Below are 22314 nucleotides of genomic sequence, written 5' to 3' on the forward strand. Positions count from 1 at the left end.
TTCATTCTTTTTTATGGCTGAGTAGTATTGCATTGCATATATATACCACATCTTCCTTATCCATTTATCTGTCAATGGACTTTTAGGTTTTTTTCCATGTCTTGGCTATTGTGAGTAGTGCTCCTGTGAACACAGGGGTATGTGCATCTTTTCAAACTATAGTTTTGTCCAGGTTTATGCCTAGGAGTGAGATTGCTGGATCATATAGCAACTCTGTATTTTTGAGGGACCTCCATACTGTTTTCCATAGTGACTGCACCAGTTTATATTCCCATGGCTTGTTTTTAATCTGCAAGCAGGCAGAGGGTCTAACTCTATGTAGGTAGCTGTAGACATGAAAAGAGAAGAATCATAAGGGAGGGTGTGGGCCTGAGTCTATGTTCAGGTTTGAGGGATCATCAAAGGAGTTCCTGCCCACTCTGTGCCTAGACATTCCCTCCAGAATGGGAGAAGGTGTCAGAGGAGAGGAGGTCTACCTCCCTCCAGGGTCTTCCAGCTTCACCTCTTGCTCCGATTTTACACCTTTATGGAGTTCACCAGCAACGCATCTCCATCGGCAGGGGGCTGCTGGGGTAGGGGAGTTATCTGACACTGGGACCCAGACTCGTGGGTGTGGACTTCAGCTTTGCTGGGAGCAGCAGGTCACCTTGAGGAAAGTCATTTCCTTCTGTATGAGGGGTTTGACCAAATGACCTTGAAGTCCTTCCAAACACAATCTTAGATGTAGAAATTCTGAGACTTCCGGGTCTTCGCATCCAGAATCCATGGTGTAAAGCTGCTCTGTCCAGTATGGTAACCATCCAGTATGGTCACCACTGACCACATGTGGCTATTGAGCACTTGATATGTGGTTCACCCTATTTGTGCTGTAAGAATAAAATACACACCAGATTTCAAAGATATAATACCAACAATGTGAATTCCTATTGGTGACATGTTGTTGATTGATGTTTAGTCTCTTTAGTCATGTCTGACCCTTTGCAACCCCATGGACTGTAGCCCACCAGGCTCCTCTGTCCATGGGATTTCCCAGGCAAGAATATTGGAGTGGGTTGCCATCATAATTTTGGATATGTTGGATTAAATAAAATTTGTTATTAAAATTAATTTCACTTGTTTCTCTTTACTTTAAAAAAAAAATGTGGCTACTAGAACATTTACAGTTTCACATATTGACTCATATTGTGTTTCTATTACACAACTCTGGATAAACAGCTGATGATCACCCAGCCAAGCCAAGATTTCCTCCCTGGGCAATAATCAGCTCTGGAGTTGTTGAGGTATGTTCTCTTCCTAGGAGAGAAGAATCAGACCCTGAAACCTTATGAGATAGTGTTGTTTCCTCCCCAAAAGAAAGGTACCTCACGTCTCCTCTTCCTCCTTGAACAACTGTTTTCTGAGGAAGTGAAGAGTCCAGCCCATCTTTCAATGCTGTGCTTACTCTGCAAGGAAGATGGAATTAAGACATGACTGGGAAATTCCTTTTCAGGCTGGCTTCCAGCACAACAAGAGCCAAGCCGACCCACCCTGAGGAAACCCCCCGCTGCCCCTTCCTGCCTGGCCCAACTCTGTCTCCTAAGTCTGAGCCAGGACGGCCCCAAGCTGGGCATTCAAGGGGGCACCTGACCTCCCCCTTGGCCCCCACCAGGGAATTTACACACCAGCCAAGGTGGTGGGTCACACCCACAGTGTAACTGGAGCCTTCATCTACTGGGAAATAGCAGATCTTTACTGAGATACAGGCAGATATGGGCCCTGTTTCTGCATGCCTCACCCCGACCAACATTTCCCTCCACATTTTGGGAAGGAAGTAAAGAACAGGACACAGCAGTTAAGAGTGAAACCTCAGCTCTCCTTCAGGCATAAGTTTAAAACCCAGTTTGGCCAGGTGCTTGCCTGGTGGCTCAGCTGGTAAAGAATCTGCCCACAGTGCGGGAGACCTGGATTTGATCCCTGGTTGGGAAGAGTCCTTGGAGAAGGAAACGGCTGCCCACTCTGGTATTCTGGCCTGGGGAATTCCATGGACTGTATAGTTCATGGGGTTGCAAAGAGTCAGACACTACTGAGCCACTTTTACTTCACTTGTGTGATCTTGAGCAACCTCCCTGGGCCTCAGTCGCCTCATCTGTGAAATGGAAACGATCCTAGTAAGGACCTTGTAGGGTTGTAAGAACTCAGTGGAATAATGCATGTATGACAGAGAAAGGGTTTATGAAACATCAGCTATTGTTACTATTGTTAATAAAAACAGAATCCTTCCTCATTTATGGACTTCTTTTCATAAAATCAGCCCAACCAAGGCGGCCTTAGAGTCTTCTCAGGGATTCAAAGAACCAGTGAGTGGAACACTTTGACTGGAAAGGGTTTTTGCAGGGTGTCTGGTCCAGTGTTTCATAAAGCAGTGACAGCTTGAAAGTCTCTTCTGCTGAGGGTTGGCAGCTCGGGTCCTCAAGCAGCATAGATGGGGGTGGTGGTAGGGTGAGGAAGACCTTAGAGAGCCCCTTCCTGTGCTCCCCACCAGACTCCAGACAGCAGGGTCGGGAGGGGTGGGGTAAACTGAAGGGAAAAGGGACTGGAGAACCCCAGAAGCTATTTTTTCATTAATTCCCCTCAGTACACCTGCAAAATGAAATCACTGGAAGGGTATTGCTTCTATTTCCCTCAATATTCCCACTTAAAACAGGATTTTCAACAATTAGTGGGGGTTTTTTTAAGTCCCCAAAGGAGTCTATTGTCTTAACAATTCCAGATCATCAAAGAGACAAAGTCATATCAAGAAAACAGTCATATTTGTACATACTCATGTTAGACAAAGTATTCGGCTTTAATTTTTCTGCTTTCAAATTGGTTTTTAACATATCCTTTTTTGGTTATATTTATGTAATTTTATCAACTGCTCATCCTTGAGAGAAAACCATAGTTTATTCTGAGATAATGTCTGTTTGGATTTTTTGGTGCTGAAATGTTTTCCCTCTTAATGAAGTGGTGAAGTGATTGGTAGTTGTTTTTGGTTTGTTTGACTGCCTGGTTGGGCTGTTTTATGTGTCCTGTTTTTGTGTGTTTTATTATTTGGAAAAATAAAAAATTAGCCACCTTGCATCAGTTCTATAATTTGAAAGGGATGGTTTATTGCTCCAAAGGTCTGGGAACCGCGAGCTGGTCCAACCTCCCACCCACTAAGCGCCTTCCTCTTGTCCTGCGCAGCCTGTACCCTCAGAGACGGGCCCTCCTGAAATCCTGGAAACCATTCCCCTGGCAATGGGGCTCCTACCACTCCTGGCAACGAGGCGCTCGCGTTTCCAAAAGCTACCATACTACCCTCAGACTCCTCTGACGCAGAAGTTCCTTCCACTAAACTGAAACCCACTTCCCGGTGGAAGGTTAGTTTTCAGATGTCACCCTCACTACCTAGAAACAGCCACTTAGAGATCTAAAGGCAGTGTGAGTGTGACCCTCCTGGAGGCTTCCCTTCTCTGGGCCAAGACTTCCAGTTCCTTCCCTGGCCTTTGGATCCCCTGCCAGGAGCTCAATCTGAGAGGTGAGCAGTGTGGTTGATAAGGGTGTGGGCTCCAGAGTCACTCTTGGTATGAATCCTGGCTACACCTCTTTCTTGCTGTGACCTTGAACAAGTTACTCTAGCTCTCTGGGTCTCAGTTTTCAGCTCCCTCACCTCAAAGCAGAGATAATAACAGCTCCGATAGGACTGTCATGCTGGGAGGATGAAGTCAGTTCACATGCGTTACGCCCACTGTAGAACAGTGCTTGGCGCCACACTATGCTCAGCATGTGTCATCTAGGATGTGTTTTGTGGTCCCGCCCTTCCCACCCCATCACCGGGGGCAGGGGCCTGACCCAAGCTGGGCCAACAGATTTTTCTCCAGGCCCTTGCAGACTCAGGAAAAGGAGTCAGTTTTCCTCCATGAGCTAAAGGCTCAAGGTATAACACTCAACCATATTTTCTACACCATAAAATAAATCAGTGTGTTGTGAAAGAGAAAAGGTAATGTCCAGAAAGAAACAAAGGCAAGAGGTAAGGTGCTAGTTCCAGCTAGCCCTTCCTAGAACTTCAGTGTTTGTCTCAGTAACTTGGTAACTTTCCTAGTAATTTAGCAACTACCTCCAAACTTAGGACTTGGGACTTCCCTGGTGGTCCGGTGATTAAGACTCTACCTTGCAAGGCAGGGGACGTGGGTTAGATTCCCGGTCAGGGGACTAAGATCCCACCTGTTGCAGAGCAACTAAGCCCACAAGCTGCGACTACTGAGTCCGTGCACCACAACTAGTGAGTCTGTGAGCTGCAACGGAAGATCATGCACGATGCGACTCAGGCCCAACACAGCCAAATAAGTACATAAGTAAATATTAAAAAAAAATATTAGGGCTTAAAACAGCAATTACTTATTAGCTCCTGAGTCTATATGCTAGGCTGGGCTCTACTGGCAACTCCTGGGCCCATACACGCCTTTGCTGTCAGCTGGTAGCTTGACTAGGGCTGCTTGGTCCAGGATGGTCAGAAGGTGACCCAGAATTTACTGAATGTCTGTCATATCCCAGGCACCATGGGAAATACCAGAGCGGAGAAAATTAATATTCACCCAGTTCCTACCTTGTGTTGGGCCTGTGATGGAATTTTAGGTGCATTATCTCACTTCATTCTCCTGACTACACAGTCAGGGAGCTGTTATTATGACCACCCCCATTTTACAGACGAGGAAACTGAGGGTCCGAGAGGAGGAATAACTTATCTAAGATTTCAAGACCCAGAAGGTCTGAGCTGGAATTCCAACTAAAGACGCCTAACTCTGCAGAGCCCACGAGCTGGCACTGCACCATCCTGGCCCTAGCCCCATCCCAGAGTAAAAGTAGGCCCTAACTTCATGCTGCTGTAAGTGTCATCGAGGGGATCAAACATCCAACAGCATAAGATTCAATACCATTCATTCGGTAAAAGCATCCCCCTGCCTCCTTTGTGCTAGGCACCGTGTCAGGGACAGAGATGCGGAAATGAGTCAGACACAGGATGCAGTGGCAGCAGCGTGAGGAGGAAGTGATTAATCATGCCTGCTTTGGGCTCAGCATTGGCTCTTTATCAGCCCAGTTCTTAAGGGGTGGGCGATGCTGGTGAGGAAATGCAGCTCAGGCCAAACCCCCTTCCCACAGATGTGCTGGGTGTCAGGGTCCCACTTATGCAGCAATCAGAGGTCAAGGTCATCCTCAGGGGGAGAGTCCAAGGCTCTGCCCCCATCCTTTGAGCCTGGCTACAAAGCTCGGTACAAGTCATCTGTTCACAGGATATCTGTGCGTGCCAGGTCAGAAGTAGAAGCTTCCAAGATAAGCGGGTAGCCTTGCCACCTTGCAAGGCAACTCAGGGACTTCTGAGCCCAAGGGAGCAACTTTGGCCAGCCCTGAGCTGGGATGCTCAGAGATTCAGCATCCACATGCCCAGAGCCCTGTCCCCAGCGGGCAGGCACGAGTCGTGGAAGGAACCTGACCACAAGGTGAATTCTAGCTGCACCAGCTGCTGGCTGTGTTCCCTTACATACGCTGTCAATAATCCTTCCTGAGTATTCTCATTATCTGAAAAATGGGGACAAAATCCCCATCTGACCCAACACTGTTTATGTTTCTTGAGCTAGCTTAAGTAAAATCAGGACTGTCTCAGGAGCCCGGAGCACCTCCTGAAACCCCAAGGCAGAGGGGCCCGTGAGCCTGGCATTCCCCCTGTAAAGCCCCCAGAAATTCAGGCACGACTCCCTCCCCCATCTTCCCTCTCATTTCTCTTCTCTCCAGACTTGCTTCATTTTTCTCCCTCTAAAGACGCTCCCCCACTTTATCTGGTGCCTGTGACAAAAGCTGGCTGTCCCCACAGGCCACTCATGGATTTATATGTGTTCCAACCTCATTCAGTCTGGCTGCCGTCTTTCAGTCCCCATTCCAAATTCCCGGGAGAAAGAATCTGGTCCAGCTAGGCTTAAGCTCCACCACTCTGGTCTATGGCACAGCGAGCTTTGTCCAGCAAAGGGGGTTATAGAGCATAATGGGAACCCCCACGGGTAAAATGAGGAAGAGAGCATTTCTCAGAGAAGGAGTGTCACCATGGATGAGGCAGATTCCCCACCCCCCACCCCATGAGTTATTTTGAGGATTAAATAGGACAATGGGCCTCAGTCCCCTGACACCTAATAAGCATGAGCTTCAAGGGAGGGTCTTAGGTCAGATTTCCTAGAAGCTGAGCTGTCAGCACAGGAGTGAGGAAAAGAAACAGTGGAGGGTTGTGGAGGGGGTCACAGAAGGATGGAGTCCCAGCCTGACCCACAGGGAGCACTAGGGCAGTCGCCCCACAGAATCAGTATCACATTGAGGCAAAGAGGACTTGTCTATTGTACTCTCATCAGTCAGACCCCAGGACTGGCAAGGGCTGGGGAGAGGGAGGGGGAGGCTTCCACTTGGCCAAGGGCACTTCTCAAGAGAAGGGGACAGCTGTGATTGGGAGCAGCCAACATCCCAGCAGCTGGGAGACAGGTGCACCAGCCGAGAAAAGGGGTCTGGGCCGGGCACCAGCAGCATCCATTACAGAGAGTCTCACACAAACGTTTAAGGCCACTAGTTGACGGCTTGCCTTTACTTCTTGCTTTGGTGTGTGTAAGAGTAATATTAAATTATGTAAATTTTTGTAGTTCTATTTATTTTTATTTTTGGCTGTGCTGTGTGCAACTTTCTCTAGCTGTGGCCAGCTGGGGCTACTCTTCTTTGCAGCACACAGGCCTCTTGTTTCGGAGCACAGGCTCTAGGCACCTGGGCTCAGTAGTTGTGGCACATGGGCTTTAAACATGAGGGATCTGCCGGGACTAGGGATTGAACCCGTGTCCCCTGAATTGGCAGGTGGATTCTTCACCAATGCACAGCTAGGGAGGTTCTTTATATTTTGAATACTTGTTTTTTTCTAAAATGTATGATTTTTCATATACTGTATATTACTACACACAGTCCATACAAATATACCTATTACTATAAAGATTGAACACCCAAAACTGTACATGTAGTAAGTTTCACAGGGGATCCTTAAGGACTGTGTGTGAATTTTGCCTCATATGTTGATTTTAGAACTTAATGTCCCTGCCACTATTAAATACGACACCACTCTAAGTGGTTAGGCTTCACCTGCCGCCTCCACAGGGTCACAGGACTCCAATTCTGAGGGGGTACCAAGGGGGACCTCATGGTATCCAGTGGTATCCCATCCCACACGAAACACATCCAAACCCGTGACTCAGCTCCTCAGTTGACCTGACCCTTGCCAACCTCTCTGATGGCTGCCCCTCGGCTCACCAGCCTCCAACCTCAGGGCGTTTATTCATTTTCTCGAATGCACCAGCTGTTTCCCACCTGAGCATTTTTACATGCTGCTATTTCGGCCAGAACATCTTCCCTCTGTTCTTTACAGAGTTGGCTCCTCCAGGTTCAACCTAAGGTCTCCTGTCCAAGAGGCAGGCCCTGACCCTTCTTTTCTAAAGGAAGTTTAGGAACATCCCTTGTGATTCAGTGGTTAAGCATCCACTTTGCAATGCAGGGCATTCGGGTTGGATCCCTGGATGGGAACTAAGATTCCCACATGCTGTGGGACAACTAAGACTGTTTCCGGCAACTACTGAGCCTGTGAGCTGCAACAAAAGATTCTACATGCTGCAGCTAACATCCAATGTAGCCAAATAAATAAATATTAAAAAAAAAAATAAAGTTTAAATCACCCTGCTTGTTTCCTTCCCAGTCCTTGACACTTTGTCATTGTTTTATAACTTGGTTCTTGTCTCTCTGTTACTAAATTGTAAGCTCTATAAGGCCAGGAAGTGCCTGGCACACAGTAGGAGCTCAGTATTTGCTGAATAAATAATAAATAAACTGTTGCTGTGCCCCAGCAGTTTACTTTAAATCCATCCTGTCAATTTCCAGTGGCAACAGAGAAAGCACCAATAGAAGGACCATCACTCCTCTGCTCAGAGACCTTCCACGGCCCTTCCCTAGGCACAGAGCTGCTAATAACCCCCTGTTTGAGCAGGCAGGCATAAAGTTAAGAGACCCAAGTTCAAGTCTCACCCTTGCCACTTGCAACAGTATGTAGCTATGCACCAGAAGTCAAATTGATTCCCCTTTCTCTGTCTCAGTTCCTTTCTATGTGAAACACCTCCTGCCTTTTCTCCTTCTTAGGCTGTTGTGAGAAGATGTAGATCTCTACACAGATATTTTCCATATTTTGAGTGCTGACTTTCAAGGGCTTTCATCATTCAGGTCTGATCTCTCCCTGCCCAGACACAAATGACCATTATTCTAGCCCCACCCAGCCACCTGGTACATCCTGAACTTCACTGTGTACATTCACGCTTTAGTGCTTTCATTCAAAAGCTGTGCTCTTTGTTGAGAAAGCCTGTTTCATCTGCCTTCTCCACCTGTCCGGATCTAGCCCATCTGATCAGGCCCGCACCTCCATGACATTTTCCTCTACCTCGAAGCTCATGGCATCTTGGATGTTTGCTTTACACCTGGGACTGTCTCCCTCCTGCACTCCAAGCTCCTCTCCCTGGTCCAAACAGCTTATCTCAACATCACACTGCCCTGTTTTGTACAGACCAGGCCCTATACTGGGCAATGGGGCTTCAGAGTGGAGGAAAACCCCGTTTCTATTGTAGAAAAACATTACCAAGAGGGATCAAAGGGATCAAATAGTACTTGATAACTGATTTGCAGGCTAAGAGAGCATAGAGGTTAGGTACACTTGCACTAAAGTCAGGTGTCAAGTATATACCTGACTTTGAATCTCAGGATGCCGGAAACAGAAACCTGACTACAGTGGCTTAACTAAATAGCACTTTTTTTTTTTTTTTTTCAAAATAATAAGAAGACCAAAGTAAGGCTTTCAGGATTGTTATAGAAGCGCCATGGGACCTGGAGGGCCCAAGCTCCTCCTGGAGTCTACTCTGCCATCCTTAGCATGAGTGAGTGAGTGAGTGAATAAAAGCTGCTCAGTTACGTCTGACTCTTTGCGACCCCGTGGACTATACAGTCCATGAAATTCTCCAGGCCAGCATACTGGAGTGGGTAGCCATTCCCTTCTCCAGGAGATCTTCCCAACCCAGGGATTGAATCCAGGTGTCTGCATTGAAGGCAGATTCTGTATCAGCTGAGAAACCCAGGGAACCCCAAGAATACCGAGGTGGGTAGCCTATCCCTTCTCCAGTGGATCTTCCCCACCCGGGAATCAAACCAGGCTCTCCTGGAGGCAGATTCTTCACCAGCTGAGCTACCAGAAAGCCCATCCTTAGCATAAGCCATCATCTTCCTTCTCATCTATAAAATGGGAATAACTACCTTCTGTCCAAGGTTGTTGTGAAAGCTAAGTGGATTCATACGTATACAGAGTTTAGAACAGAATCTAGCACATGCCAAGTGCTCCATGAGTGTTCATCGCTGCTGCTGTCGTTATATCTTCATGGTGAAAAAATGGATGCTGCGCCTCTAGGCATCATGTTTTCATCCCTGGAGGGAAAGGAGGCAAGGCAAAGCACAAAATGTAAGTGCTGGCTGAATCCATCTGTTTTTCTATTCCAATGGAGGTGAAATTCATATCACATAAAATTAACCACTTAAAAGTGAACAATTCACTAGCATTTAATGTACTGACCATGTTGTACAACCACTAACGATCTAGTTCTGAAAGGAATCTTCGTACCCATTAGGCAGTTGCTCTCCATTTCTGTCTCTTCCCAGCCTTTGGCAACCACCAATCTTCATTTTTGTCTCTGTGGATTTACTTCTGCATAATTCCATCCATTTCCAAAGAGCTTTCCAGGAAACCCCACCCGACCTCTTCTGCTTATATCTCATTGGCCAGGAATGTGTCTGACTTTTGACTAGGCACGTTGCTCCCGTCAACAGAATCAGCACTCTGATTTTTAATTTTATATTCTAAGATTTACTGAACACCTACAATTATATTTTATGATTCTCTAGCCCCTGAATTCTTTTAACACTTTAATTTTTCCAAAATAAGAACCATCTTACATTGATAATACAATTGGCCTTCTATATCCAGTTGTCCCACATCTGCAGGTTCTGTATCCCTGGAGCCAACCATCTGAAGACCAAAAGTACTTTTTTAGAAAATTCCAGAAAGTTCCAAAAAGCAAAACTTGAATTTTCCACATGTTAGTAAATTATATTTACATCATATTTAAAACTACTTATATTATACTAGGTACTTTAAGTAAACTATGATGATTTAAAGTATACAGGAGGAAGAAAATGGCAGCCCACTCCAGTATTCTCGCCGGGAGAACTCCATGGACAAAGGAGCCTGATGGGCTACGGTCCATAGAGTCACTAAGAGTCAGACGTGACTGGAGCACATTCTCAGTGTATCTTACACACAAGTACTAAACCATTTTATATAAGGGTCTTGAGCATCTGCAGATTTTGGTATTCACGGGGATTCTGGAACCTATCTCCTTAGGAAGTATAGGGATGACTGTATCACATTTTTAATGAAATATAATGTCAGGAACTGTTTTAGCTGCTGGGAATAAATCTAGAAATGAAACAGACAAAATCCCTGCCTGTGTAGAGCTGACATTCTAGTGGTCAGGAGATAAACAAGGAAGTGTAATAAATAAGAATATTATTTAATATGGTAGAAGATGATAACTTCTTAGAAAAAATTAAAAGTCGAGCAGAATCAGGGCCATTTGGGAGATCGACAAAGAACTAGTTGCTGTATTAATGTTATCTATTGCCATGTAACAAATTACCCCAGAATTCAGCAGCTTAAACCCACAAACATGTATTATCTCAGTTTCCATGGGTCAGGAATCCATGATTGGCTTAGCTAGGTTGCAAAACAAAAAATCAGCTGGAGCTGTGGACATGCAAAAGCTGACAAGGCTGGGGGATCCACTTCTGAGATAGCTCACACATATGAGCTATAGTATGTGTGATACACATATGGCTGTTGGCATATGGCCTTAGTTCCTCACTGGTGGTTGGCAGGAAGCCTTAGTTCCTTGCTGTGTGGGTCTCTCCAATAGGGCTGCTTGAATGTCTTCATGGCATCCCGGGAACAGGTGATTCAAGAGTGAGAGCAGTCAGTCAGTCAGTTCAGTCGCTCAGTCATGTCTGACTCTTTGCTACCCCATGGATTGCAGCACACCAGGCTTTCCTGTCCATCACCAACTCCTGGAACTTCATTGAGTCCGTGATGCCATCCAACCATCTTATCCCCTGTCATCCCCTTCTCCTCCTGCCTTTAGTCTTTCCCAGCATCAGAGTCTTTTTCAATGAGTCAGTTCTCTGCATCAGGTGGCCAAAGTATTGGAGTTTCAGCTTCAGCATCAGTCCTTCCAGTGAACATTCAGGACTGATTTCCTTTAGGATTGACTGGTTGAATAAGAACAAGGAACAATTAAAAAAAAAAAAAAACCCAATCAAAAAATGAGCAGAAGACCTAAACAGGAATTTCTCCAAAGAAGACATACAGATGGCCAACCAACACATGAAAAGATGCTCAGTATCACTAATTGTTAGAGAAATGCAAGTCAAAACTACAATGAAATGTCACCTCGCACCAGTCAGAATGGCCATCATTACAAAATCTACAAATAATAAATGCTGGAGAGGATGTGGAGAAGAGGGAACCCTTTTTCACTATTGGTGGGAATGTAAATTGATGCGGCCACTGTGGAGAACAGTATGGAAGTTCCTTAAAGAATTACCATGTGACCCAGCAATTCCACTAGTGAGCATATACTCAGAGAAAAACATAATTCAAAAAGATACATGTGCCCCAATGTTCATTGCAGCACTATTTACAAAAACCAGGACATGGAAACAATCTAATTGCTGATCAGCAGAGGAATGGATAAAGAAGATGTGATACATATATCAGTGGAATATTACTCAGCCATAAAAAGGAATGAAACTGGGTCAATTGTAGAGACATGGATGGACCTAGAGACTGTCGTATAAAGTAAGCAAAACAGAGAAAAGCAAATATTGTATATTGACACATATGTGGAAGGAATCTAAAAAAATTGGTAAAGACAATCTTATTTACAAAGCAGGAATAGAGACATAGAGGTATGGATACCAAACGGGAAAGGGAGGGAGGTGGAATGAACTGGGAGATTGGGATTGACATATACACCCTATTGATAATACGTATAAAATAGATAACTAATGAGAATCTGCTGCATAACACAGAGAATTCTGCTCACTGCTCCATGGTGATGTAGATGGAAAGAAAATCCAAAAGGCAAGGAGATATATGTATACGTAAGGCTGATCCACTTTGCTGTACAGTAGAAACTAACACAATATTGTGAAGCAACTCTATTCCAATAAAAATGTTTTAAAAATGAGAGCAAGGAGAAACCCACAGTATCTTCTACAACCTAGTCTTGAAAATGACACTGTACATTCTAGTCCTTAGGAGTGAATCCCTATGTCCATCTCACATTAAGGACAGGAGAATTTGAGGGTCTGTCAAATAATTTGTGGACATTTTTGGAAACCACTACAATGAAATGGAGTTGTAGGAGAAAGGTAGTATTTGAGCAAAGACCCAAAAGGAGGTGACAGAATTAGCAGATTGCTCTGGGCAGAGGAAAGAGCTGGAGCTGCTAGGCAGCTTACCTGGCATGTTGGTAAAGAAGAGAGAGTGATACTGAAAGGAAACTAGCAGAGCTGTCACACTCTGTTCCTCCAGGACTAGCTGTGTGACCTTGGGCAAGTCACTTCTCTGTGAAATGGGAATGATAGTAACAACTCACAGGTTTATCATGAAGCTTAAATAGAATAGTACATGCGGCTTTCCCTGGAGGCTCAGACGGTAAAGAATCTGCGTGCAGTGCGGGACACCCAAGTTCAATCCCTGGCTTGAGAAGATCCCCTGGAGAAGGGAATGGTTACCCACTCCAGTATTCTTGCCAGGAGAATGGACAGAGGAGCCTGGCAGGCTACAGTCCATGGGAGCGCAAAGAGTCAGGCATGACTGAGTGACTAACACACACACACACAAAGCATCCAGGCCACGTCTGGTCCATAGTGTATGCTCAGTGTTGTTGTTCAGCTGCCCATTTATACAATCATGAGGTTCTCGTGGCAAGTATACTGGGGTGGTTTGCCATTCCCTCCTCTAGTGAATCACGTTTTGCCAGAACTCTCCACTATGACCCTTCCATCTTGGGTGGTCCTACACGGCATTGCTCATAGCTTCATTGAGTTACTCAAGCCCTTTCTCCACGAAATGGCAGTGATCTGTGAAGGGGAAATACTCAACAGATGGTATCCAATACAATTCTTGTTAAGATCTGGTGCAGTAGCTTCATTCTCATCATCTGAGCATCAGATACAGAGGTGCAAGTCATCACCCGGGAGCTCTTGGAAGACATGACTTTTAGGGGACCTTGACAAAAGTCTTTCCCTGTTCAGCAGCCTTGAGGAAAAGCTGCAGAAGAGATGAACTTTACCCGGAACTTTACCTGCTCTGGAACTCAGGTCTCAGAGCAGTCTCCAGGGTTGAGTGCCAGTCTGCCAAGCTGCTGACTTGGTACGGCTGGGGGCTCTGCTTAGCCAGGGACCAGGGAGCCAGCTGAGCCATTCTAGAGTGAGGTCTCACCAGGTATCACTCCTGAGCCCTCCAGTCTCAGACAATCTTTGCCTTGGGTGCTAGAAATGGGGCTGCCAGCAAGAGTAAAATCCAAAAGGTCTTCCCAACCAGCACCTGGGGTCTTAGGGAGAGCTTCAGTTCAGTTCAGTTCAGCCACTCAGTCATGTCTGACTCTTTGTGACCCCATGGACTGCAGCACGCCAGGCCTCCCTGTCCATCACCAACTCACAGAGTTTACTCGAACTCATGTCCATTTAGTCGGTGATGCCATCCAACCATCTCATCCTCTGTTGTCCCCTTCTCCTGCCTTCAATGTTTCCCAACATCAGGGTCTTTTCAAATGACTCAGTTCTTCACATCAGGTGGCCAAAGTAGGGAGAGGTGGAAGCCACTTGGGCTTTCTATAAGTCCTCAAGAAGAGGGACTGGACACAAGAAAGAAGAGGGAAGAATCGCATCCTTGCTTGGTGATACAAGATGGTCCCTAGGAGACAGCAGTTCCCTTCCACTGGTGACCACTGGTCAAGGATTACTGTGGCCCTGTCAACTCTTTCCAGGTGGGCTCAAGAGCTTCTCCCCCTGCTCCCCAGCATGGGCTCTTGAACACGTGGCTTAGGATGAACACAGCTTGAATCAGTTGCAGGACTTCAAAAGTCCCTTCCAGCCCTGGCTCCACCACACACAGCTTGTGACCTCAGCCAACTTCCTGAGTTATTTTCTGGGCTTCAATCTCCTTCTTTGTAAAAAAGGGTAATAACTTCTGCTCTGCCTAAATCATTCATTCAATGAATACTTAAGCCTCTCCGATACAACAAGCACCATTCTAAAGCCTCAGAAATACCATGCAGAACAATATAGAGGCAAGGCCTCTGCTCTTAGAGGGCTGACCTTGTGGTGGGGAGACATTCTCTGAAACAATGCCAAGTGGTGGGAGGTGCTGAGAAGCTGAGCAGAAGCCAACGAGGATATAGAGAGGGATAGAGGTGGTCAGGGAAGGTCTTGCTGAGCAGGGGAACTTTTAGGAGATCAGAACCAGGGGAAGGAGTGAGTCATGTGGATGTCTGAAGGAAGAGCAGCCCAGGCCAAGGGAGCAGCAGGTACCCGGGCAGTCCAAGACAGAGCAAGGAAGCGATTCTTGGAAATGCTGGGAACAAATGAGGTTCAACTAGTGCAATGCTTTCACAGCATAAATTAGATCACGTCACTCTTCTGCCAAAGCCCTTAAAGGGCCTGTGTGCTGTTCTCTGTCACTCAGTAGTATCTGACTCTTTGTGACCCTATAGACTTGTAGCCCATCAGAGTCCTCTGTCCGTGGGATTTTCCCGGCAAGAATACTAGAATGAGTTGCCATTTCCTCCTCTAGGGGATCTCCTGACCCAGGGATGGAACCTGTGTCTCCCAAGTCTCCTGCATTGCAGACAGATTCTTTACTGCTGAGCCACCAGGGAAGCCCAAAGTGCCTAACCAGGCCCTTCCAAGGCCCTACGTGATATTCTTCCCTCTGTCTTCTCTGACCTCCCCCCACCCCAAGCTCCCTCTGCTCTAGCCACCCTCCTTCCAGGCTGTGATTCACACCTGCCTCCAGGCTTTCCCCGACTCAGGGGTTCAGAGTCACCTGCAAGACTGATTAAAATGCAAACGACTGGGCCCCAGCCCAGTTACTAATTCAGGTCTGGGGTGGGGCCCCGGATGTGCGTTTCTAACAAGGTCCCTGGTGATGGTGATGCTGAAGACTCGGTCCCCAGTACGACAGCTTTAGCAGGACACTCCAGATGTCTCCTCTGCGGGACCAGTTGGCCCCAGACACCACTTGGCTACGGCCCTCTCCTCCTGCGAGTCTTTGCTCAGATCTTATGGTCTCCCTGGGGCAATGCCGCATGCTGCCACCTGTATCCGCAATCTCCTCTCTACTCTATTTTTCCTTGTTTCTGTAGTACTGACCACTGTCTAACGTGGATAATTATTTTACTTAGTTTGTTGTTAATTATATGTCCCCATGTACCTAAGAATTATTTTAACCCAGATCCTATGAAGCCGTGTGTGTGTGTGTGTGTGTGTGTGTGTGTGTGTGTGTTTTATGTGTTAGTCACTCAGTTGTGTCCGACTCTTTGCGACCCCATGGACTGTAGCTTGCCAGGCTCCTCCATCCATGGGAGTTTTCAGGCAAGGATACTGGAGTAGATTGCCATTTCCTTCTCCAGGGGATCTTCCCAACCCAGGGACTGAACCTGGATCTCCCGCATTGCAGGCAGACTCTACCGTCTGAACCACGGGGAACTGTTATGAAGCCCTGAGGATCCCATAAATCTCCCAGGGATCTGCTAAACTCATCAAATATATATGCAATATTTTGTGAACCATGATGTTTATAGTATAAACTAAACAATAAAACAGCCAGCCGTTTTATCAGCAAAACAGGCTTATTCAAGGAGTAGCAAAGAATAGCAATTTAGGACAAACAACTATGGTGAGCCACATTCAAGTCCAGGTGAAGCAAAGGAGAGGAAACTCTTTTATAGAGGTTTGGGAAGTTGGAGGGGTTGTTATAAACAGCAAGTCCATTGGAGGAAACTAGGAGTTTGAAGTATCGTCACTTTTCATTGGCTAGCTTGTAATAGTCTTTCATTGACTGAACTGTTACCAGGCAAGGAGAAAAAAAATCTTCCTCTATGGGAAACTAACATCACTGCCTGCTGGAGATGCAAGGTATGTCTCTTCCTGTTGGGAATCTGTATTGATGCCCCAGTGGTACCTTTGTGAGGGCTTCCCTTTCTGGGCTCCTGACTCCATTTTAGTGAGGTTTCCCTTTATTAATTTTCAGTCAGTAGCTTTCATTAGATTCTCAAAGACTTACTTGATCCCCAAGGCTTAAAAAACCACTTGCAGATCAATATCTGGCACAAAATAGGTGCTCAATAAATATTTGTTGACTAAATTAAAGACCCTTTAAAGCATTATTCACACACACTTTTATAAAAAGTTTTATTGATTGATTGACTTGGTGGCATCAAGTCCTAGTTAACACGCTGGATCTTCATTGCATCATGGGGGATTTTTTTTTTTTTTTTTGATGTGGCACCTGGAGTCTCTAGGTGTGGCACACAGGCTCAGCAGTTGCAGCTCATGGGCTTAACCGCTTCTTGGCAATGTGGGATCCTAGTTCCCTGAGCAGGGATCAAACCCACATCCCCTGCATAGGAAAGCAGATAAACCCCTGGACCACCAAGGATGTCCCCCATGCACACTTTTTTTAAAAAAGGAAAACTGACGGCATACTGGATCCCAAATGTTGATGTCCTCAGACAACTAAGTCAGGACGACAGGGTTCCTTTTTAAAAACACAAATTTATTATTTAAAATACCGCAGAGAGTCTGAGTCAGGGGTTTGAGTGGGACCAGAAATTCGGGATTTTTCAAAGCCTCCCGCTTCCCCCCACCTCCACTCCTCCAAGTGAGTCTAAGGTGCAGCCAGGTGTAGGAATTTCTGTGTGAAATCTTTATTGGAGAGAGACTCAGGAGACTCGATTACTGTGTGCAACTTGTTACTTTTTCAAAAACTGTGATCATACCCATGGTAACTTGTGACCTTCTCACAAGCTCTCAGATGACAGGGGAGGGACTATAATTTCCCTTTCACTAAGTAGAAAGCTGAGGTCCTGGGGAGCCAAGTGACAGCCCTGACACTCAACGGTGATACTGCCTGCGGGGATTAGAGATACGGTTAGAACTTGGGCCCCTGGCCTCTCACTCTAGGGTTCTCCTCTCTGTACCAACTGGATAAACCCAAGTTCCAGGAAATCCCAAGAACACTACCAGGGGAGGGGAGCCAGGGAAGGGAGGGGCAGAGTGGCAAACATGTGGAGGCCAAGGCTCAGGAAGTTGTCTCCTGGCCACCAGGAGAGACTCCAGCTGCTCTAAGGACATGGGCAGTCACATGCTAACTCTGACTGTGTATGGCCAAAGGACAGTCACTTTCCCTGTAAGTACCTCAGGCTCCTTATCTGAAAAATGGGACTGATGACTGTGGCAAATTCTTAAGGAGATCGGAATACCAGGCCACCTTACCTGTCTCCTGAGAAACCTGTATGCAGGTCAAGAAGCAACAGTTAGAACCAGACACAGAACATCAAAATTGGGAAAGTAGTATGACAAGGCTGTATATGGTCACCCTGCTTATTTAATTTATATGCAGAGTTGTTGTCGTTCAGTCGCTTAGTTGTGTCCGACTCTTTTCGACCCCTTGGATTGCAGCACACCAGGCTTCCCTGTCCTACACCATCTCCAGGAGTTTGCTCAAACTCATGTCCAGTAGGTCTGTGATGTCATCCAATCATCTCATCCTCTGTCACCCCCTTCTCCTGCTTTCAGTCTTTCCCACCATCAGGGTCTTTTCCAATGAGTCAGCTCTTCATATCAGGTGGCCAAAGTATTGGAGCTTCGGCTTCAGCATCAGTCCTTCCAGTGACTATTCAGGGTTGATTTCCTTTAAGATTGACTGGCTTGATCTCCTTGCTGTCCAAGGGACTCTCAAGAGTCTTCTCCAACACCACAGTTCAATGTATATGCAGAGTACACCGTGCAAAATGGATGCATCACAAGCTAGAATCAAGATTGCCAGGAGAAATATCAACAACCCCAGATTTGCAGATGATACCACTCTAATGGCAGAAAGTGAAGAGGAACTAAAGAATCTCTTGATGAGGGTGAAAGAGGAGAGTGAAAAAGTGGGCTTAAAACTAAATATTAAAAAAAGTAAGATCACAGCATCAGGTCCTATCACTTCATGGCAAATAGATGGGGGGAAAAGTGGAAACAGTGACAGATTTTATTTTCTTGGGCTCCAAAATCACGAAAATAAAAGACACTTACTCCTTGGAAGAAAAGCTATGACACACACACAAAAAAAAAAAAAAAAGAAAAGAAAAGAAAGAAAAGCTATGACAAACCTAGACAGTGTATTAAAAAGCAGGGACATCACCTTGCTGGCAGAAATCCGTGTAGTCAAAGCTATGATTTTTCCAGTAGTCATGTGGCATCAGACCATAAAGGAGGCCAAGCTTTCGAATTGTGGTGCTGGAGAAAACTCTTGAGAGTCCCTTGGACAGCAAGGAGATCAAACCAGTCAATTCTGAAGGAAACCAACCCTGAATATTCATTGGAAGGACTGATGCTGAAGCTGAAGCTCCAACACTTTGCCCACCTGACGTGAAGAGCCGACTCTTCAGAAAAGACCCTGATGCTGGGAAAGATTGAGGGCAAGAAGAGAAGGGGTCAACAGAGGATGAGATGATTAGATGGCATCACAGACTCAATGGGCATGAGTTTGAGCAAACTTCGGGAGACAGTGAAGGACAGGGAAGCCCGGTATGCTGTAGTCCATGGGGTCACAAAGAGTGGGACACGACTTAGTGACCAAACCCCAAGTAAAACTATCGTTACCAAGGAAAGATACAACATCCCAGAAGATCACCAGATCTCTAGGGACAAAGGTAAATCCAGCCTTTCATTCATTTGAGGTACATTTTCGAGCTGCCTAGTATGCACCAGGCATTTTCCTGGGCATTGTGGACACCGCACACTTTACCTCATTTAACCCTCACCACATCTCAGTGGGATTGGTGCCGTCGTTATCCTTGTTTTATAGAGGAAGAAACTGAAGCTCAGAGGAACCAGTGGCAGTTCATTTGATCATTTGTTCATTCACCCAACTTTTACTGAAAACCTGCTCTGGGCCAGGCTCTCTGCCAAGTGCTGAGGACACGAAGCTGAACAAGTCCTTCAGAAGACATGCCTATAAATTACTTTAATAACAACTCAGTACATGCTTCCACAGACAAGTGAGTGGGAGAGAGGGGAGGAGCAATTGACTCTCCTGGGATTATGGGGAGGGGCAACAAATCTTCCCCAGGGCCCTGCTCCACTAAGGCACTCGTGCAGTGTGCAGAGGCGGCAGTTAAAAAGCCTGGGTTCGAGGTTCGCTTCTGTCAAGGCTTTGCTGTGTATTCCTAGGAAACCCTCTCCAGCCACTGAGACTTGCCAGTTTTCTTAATCTGGAAAATTAAGAGGTTACGAGGTTAAGAGTTTGGGCTTGTGATACTGAAGTTCTGGGGGGTCTAAACCCCTAGACTTCCCACTCCACCTCTGGTCCATTCAAGCTTGGCCTCAGCCAGACCCAAGACTGAAAGTAGAGCAGCTAGAGCTGATGATCATTTGAAAAGTGCCAAACGGCCTGCTCCTAGACAGAACTCAAAGCCGGAGGCGTGGCCTGAGGTCCAAAGGGCGAATCTCTGACAGGGGCGGGGCTGAGACCTCCTGGAGGAGCGGCGTGGCCCGCCCAGAAGCGACTCATCCAGCCAATGAGGGCCTGGGGGCGGATCAGCCCCGCCTCCGAGTATAAGGGGGTGCCGAGTCCGGGGGCGCGGCGCAGAGGTCTAGTAGCGCGACTGTGTAGGTGTGCAGGGTTTTTGCTGCCCATAGCTGGGGTGGACAAGAGCTCTGAGTTCTGTGTATATTGGGCTGCGCAGGAACCAGGGCCGGCTTCGGTTTCCCCTTGCCCGGCTGGGCTGCGGAGAGAGCACGAGGCTCGGATCGCTCGCCGCAGAGGAACAGCTGGCCGGGATCGGGGGACACGCGCGCTGACCATCGGTCCGCCGCCGGCAGCCGGACCTCCGTCATGGCTGACCACCTGATGCTTGCCGAGGGCTACAGCCTGGTGCCGAGGCCGCCGCCCGCCGCGCCCGCCCACGGCCCTCACGCGCTCCGGACGCTGCAGCCGTACTCGAGCCCAGGCCTGGACAGCGGGTTACGGCCGCGGGGGGCTCCGCTGGGCCCGCCGCCGCCTCCACAGGGGACCGTGGCGTACGGGGCCTTCGGGCCGTCTCCCACCTTCCAGCCCTTCCCGGCTGTGCCACCGCCGGCGGCCGGCAACGCGCACCTGCAGCCCGTGGCGACGCTGTACCCAGGACGCGCCACCATGCCCCCCGGGGCCCCAGGAGGCCCCTCAGGCCCGCAGCCCGCACCCGGAGCCCCGGCCCCGCCACTGCAGCCGCCGGCGCACGCCCTGGGCGGCATGGACGCCGAACTCATCGACGAGGAGGCGCTGACGTCGCTGGAGCTGGAGCTCGGGCTGCACCGCGTGCGCGATCTGCCCGAGCTCTTCCTGGGCCAGAGCGAGTTCGACTGCTTCTCGGACTTGGGGTCGGCGCCGCCCGCCGGCTCGGTGAGCTGCTGAGCGAGGCCAGGCGCCTGCCCGGCGTGCTGGAGAGAAGGGGCCCAGCCTGCCCGCCGGACTCCGCCCCCAGCGTCTGGGCCCGGCACGCACCCTCCGTGAGGGTGGAGGCCGCGGTGAGTGCACCAAGCCGACGCCGGCCTGGGACGCCTGGCCTCACTCCAGGCCCTGCCTCCTGCAGGATGACAATTTGAGTTCATCTCTCTGACCCGGAGCCTCAGCGGTTAAAATGAAGGGGAAGGAACCCTCATTTCGGACTCCCAGTTCTCAGATTCTGTATCTTCTCCTCTCGAACTCTCCCCGGCCCCAGCCCCCAGTCTGAGCCAACCCAGGCCTCTGCCTGATTCCCCCTCTCCTTGTGAAGCCCACTGTGGTCACTGGGTCCCTGGAGCCACCCACCCACCGGGCCCCCAGCCCTGCCGCCTGGGCCCTGAGGTCACTGGGCACTCCGCCCTGGGGAAGGGCAGACGGTCCAGCCCTCACCCCTGTGGAGTGGAGCAATGCCCCATCTGGCCCCCAACACCAAAATAAAACTGGGTCACTTTCCAGTCTGGCGTTTTCATTTCCTTATCACTCCAACTATATTTGGCTTCTAGAGTCCTGAGGCTGCCAGGGGTCCTGGGTGAGATAGAGGCCACAGGCCCTGGCAGTGGCCAGGAGAGGAAACTGCCAGTTTCTTTCAAAAATATCTGTGAGTTGTGCAATTGTTCTGTCATAATCTGGAAGGCAGAGGCTGCTGCCACCGGGTGGCAAGGTAACCCAAGGGCACCGAAGGTGGACTCCCCGCTTCTGGGAGGGATGGGGGAGGTGGAGCTTAGGGGTACTGCCCTCACTGTTCACTCAGCACGGAGGCCAGAGTGTAACTGGGTGTCCCTGAGGGTTCAGGCGCTGGTTTGGAACCGGGACTCTCTCTCTTGTTTGTGAGGCCATCTATTCAGATTTCTGAAGCCATTTCCTCAGAGACAGATACAGACCGTCCCCATCTTAGGTGGTGGTGAGGCTCACATGCAATGTGAGACCTTTAGCACCTTTAGACCTTTAGACCTTTAGCACCTTTAGACCCTAGGCAGCACTCAAGAAATGATAATAATGACTACTCCACAACAATAATCATGCCCTCGAGGAGTCACAGTCCAAGTGGGAGTAGTAGCAGGTAACAGGCCTGGAAAGTTGTCAGGATGAGTTGGTACACGGAAGAGTTGGGATGAGGACTAGGAATTAGGTAGGACGGCCCAGCAGGCAAACCCAGAGAAGGGAGTGGTTTCAGCTGGTGGTGGTGGTGTTGGTGGGTGGGTGGGGGTGGGCGGGAGTGGTCAGGTCAATTCAGGCTTCAGGAAGGCGGTGACATTTGATGTGGTGAGAAGAGTCTTGAAGGATGAGTACATCCTTAGGACTTGGAGAATGGCATGCAAGTGGATAGTCCATTCAGAGGC

At 48.0% G+C, this 22314-nt stretch overlaps 1 protein-coding gene across 1 annotated transcript; it reads left to right on the plus strand.

The window, feature by feature from the left end:
• The first annotated feature begins 20060 nt into the window (after window positions 1-20060).
• Window positions 20061-21429, plus strand: CITED4 (Cbp/p300 interacting transactivator with Glu/Asp rich carboxy-terminal domain 4). Its single transcript, XM_027537657.1, has one exon. It carries the CDS (start codon window positions 20327-20329, stop codon window positions 20882-20884), a length of 558 nt encoding a protein of 185 aa, XP_027393458.1. The 5' UTR covers window positions 20061-20326; the 3' UTR covers window positions 20885-21429.
• Window positions 21430-22314: the final 885 nt, after the last annotated feature.

Source organism: Bos indicus x Bos taurus, chromosome 3 (genome assembly GCF_003369695.1).
Source record: "Bos indicus x Bos taurus breed Angus x Brahman F1 hybrid chromosome 3, Bos_hybrid_MaternalHap_v2.0, whole genome shotgun sequence".
In the NCBI taxonomy this organism is placed as follows: Eukaryota; Metazoa; Chordata; class Mammalia; order Artiodactyla; family Bovidae; genus Bos; species Bos indicus x Bos taurus.

What these genes read in the sequence shown, in the direction of transcription:
- CITED4 (XM_027537657.1), top strand. Translation starts at nt 20,327, where the DNA reads ATGGCTGACCACCTGATGCTTGCCGAGGGCTACAGCCTGGTGCCGAGG.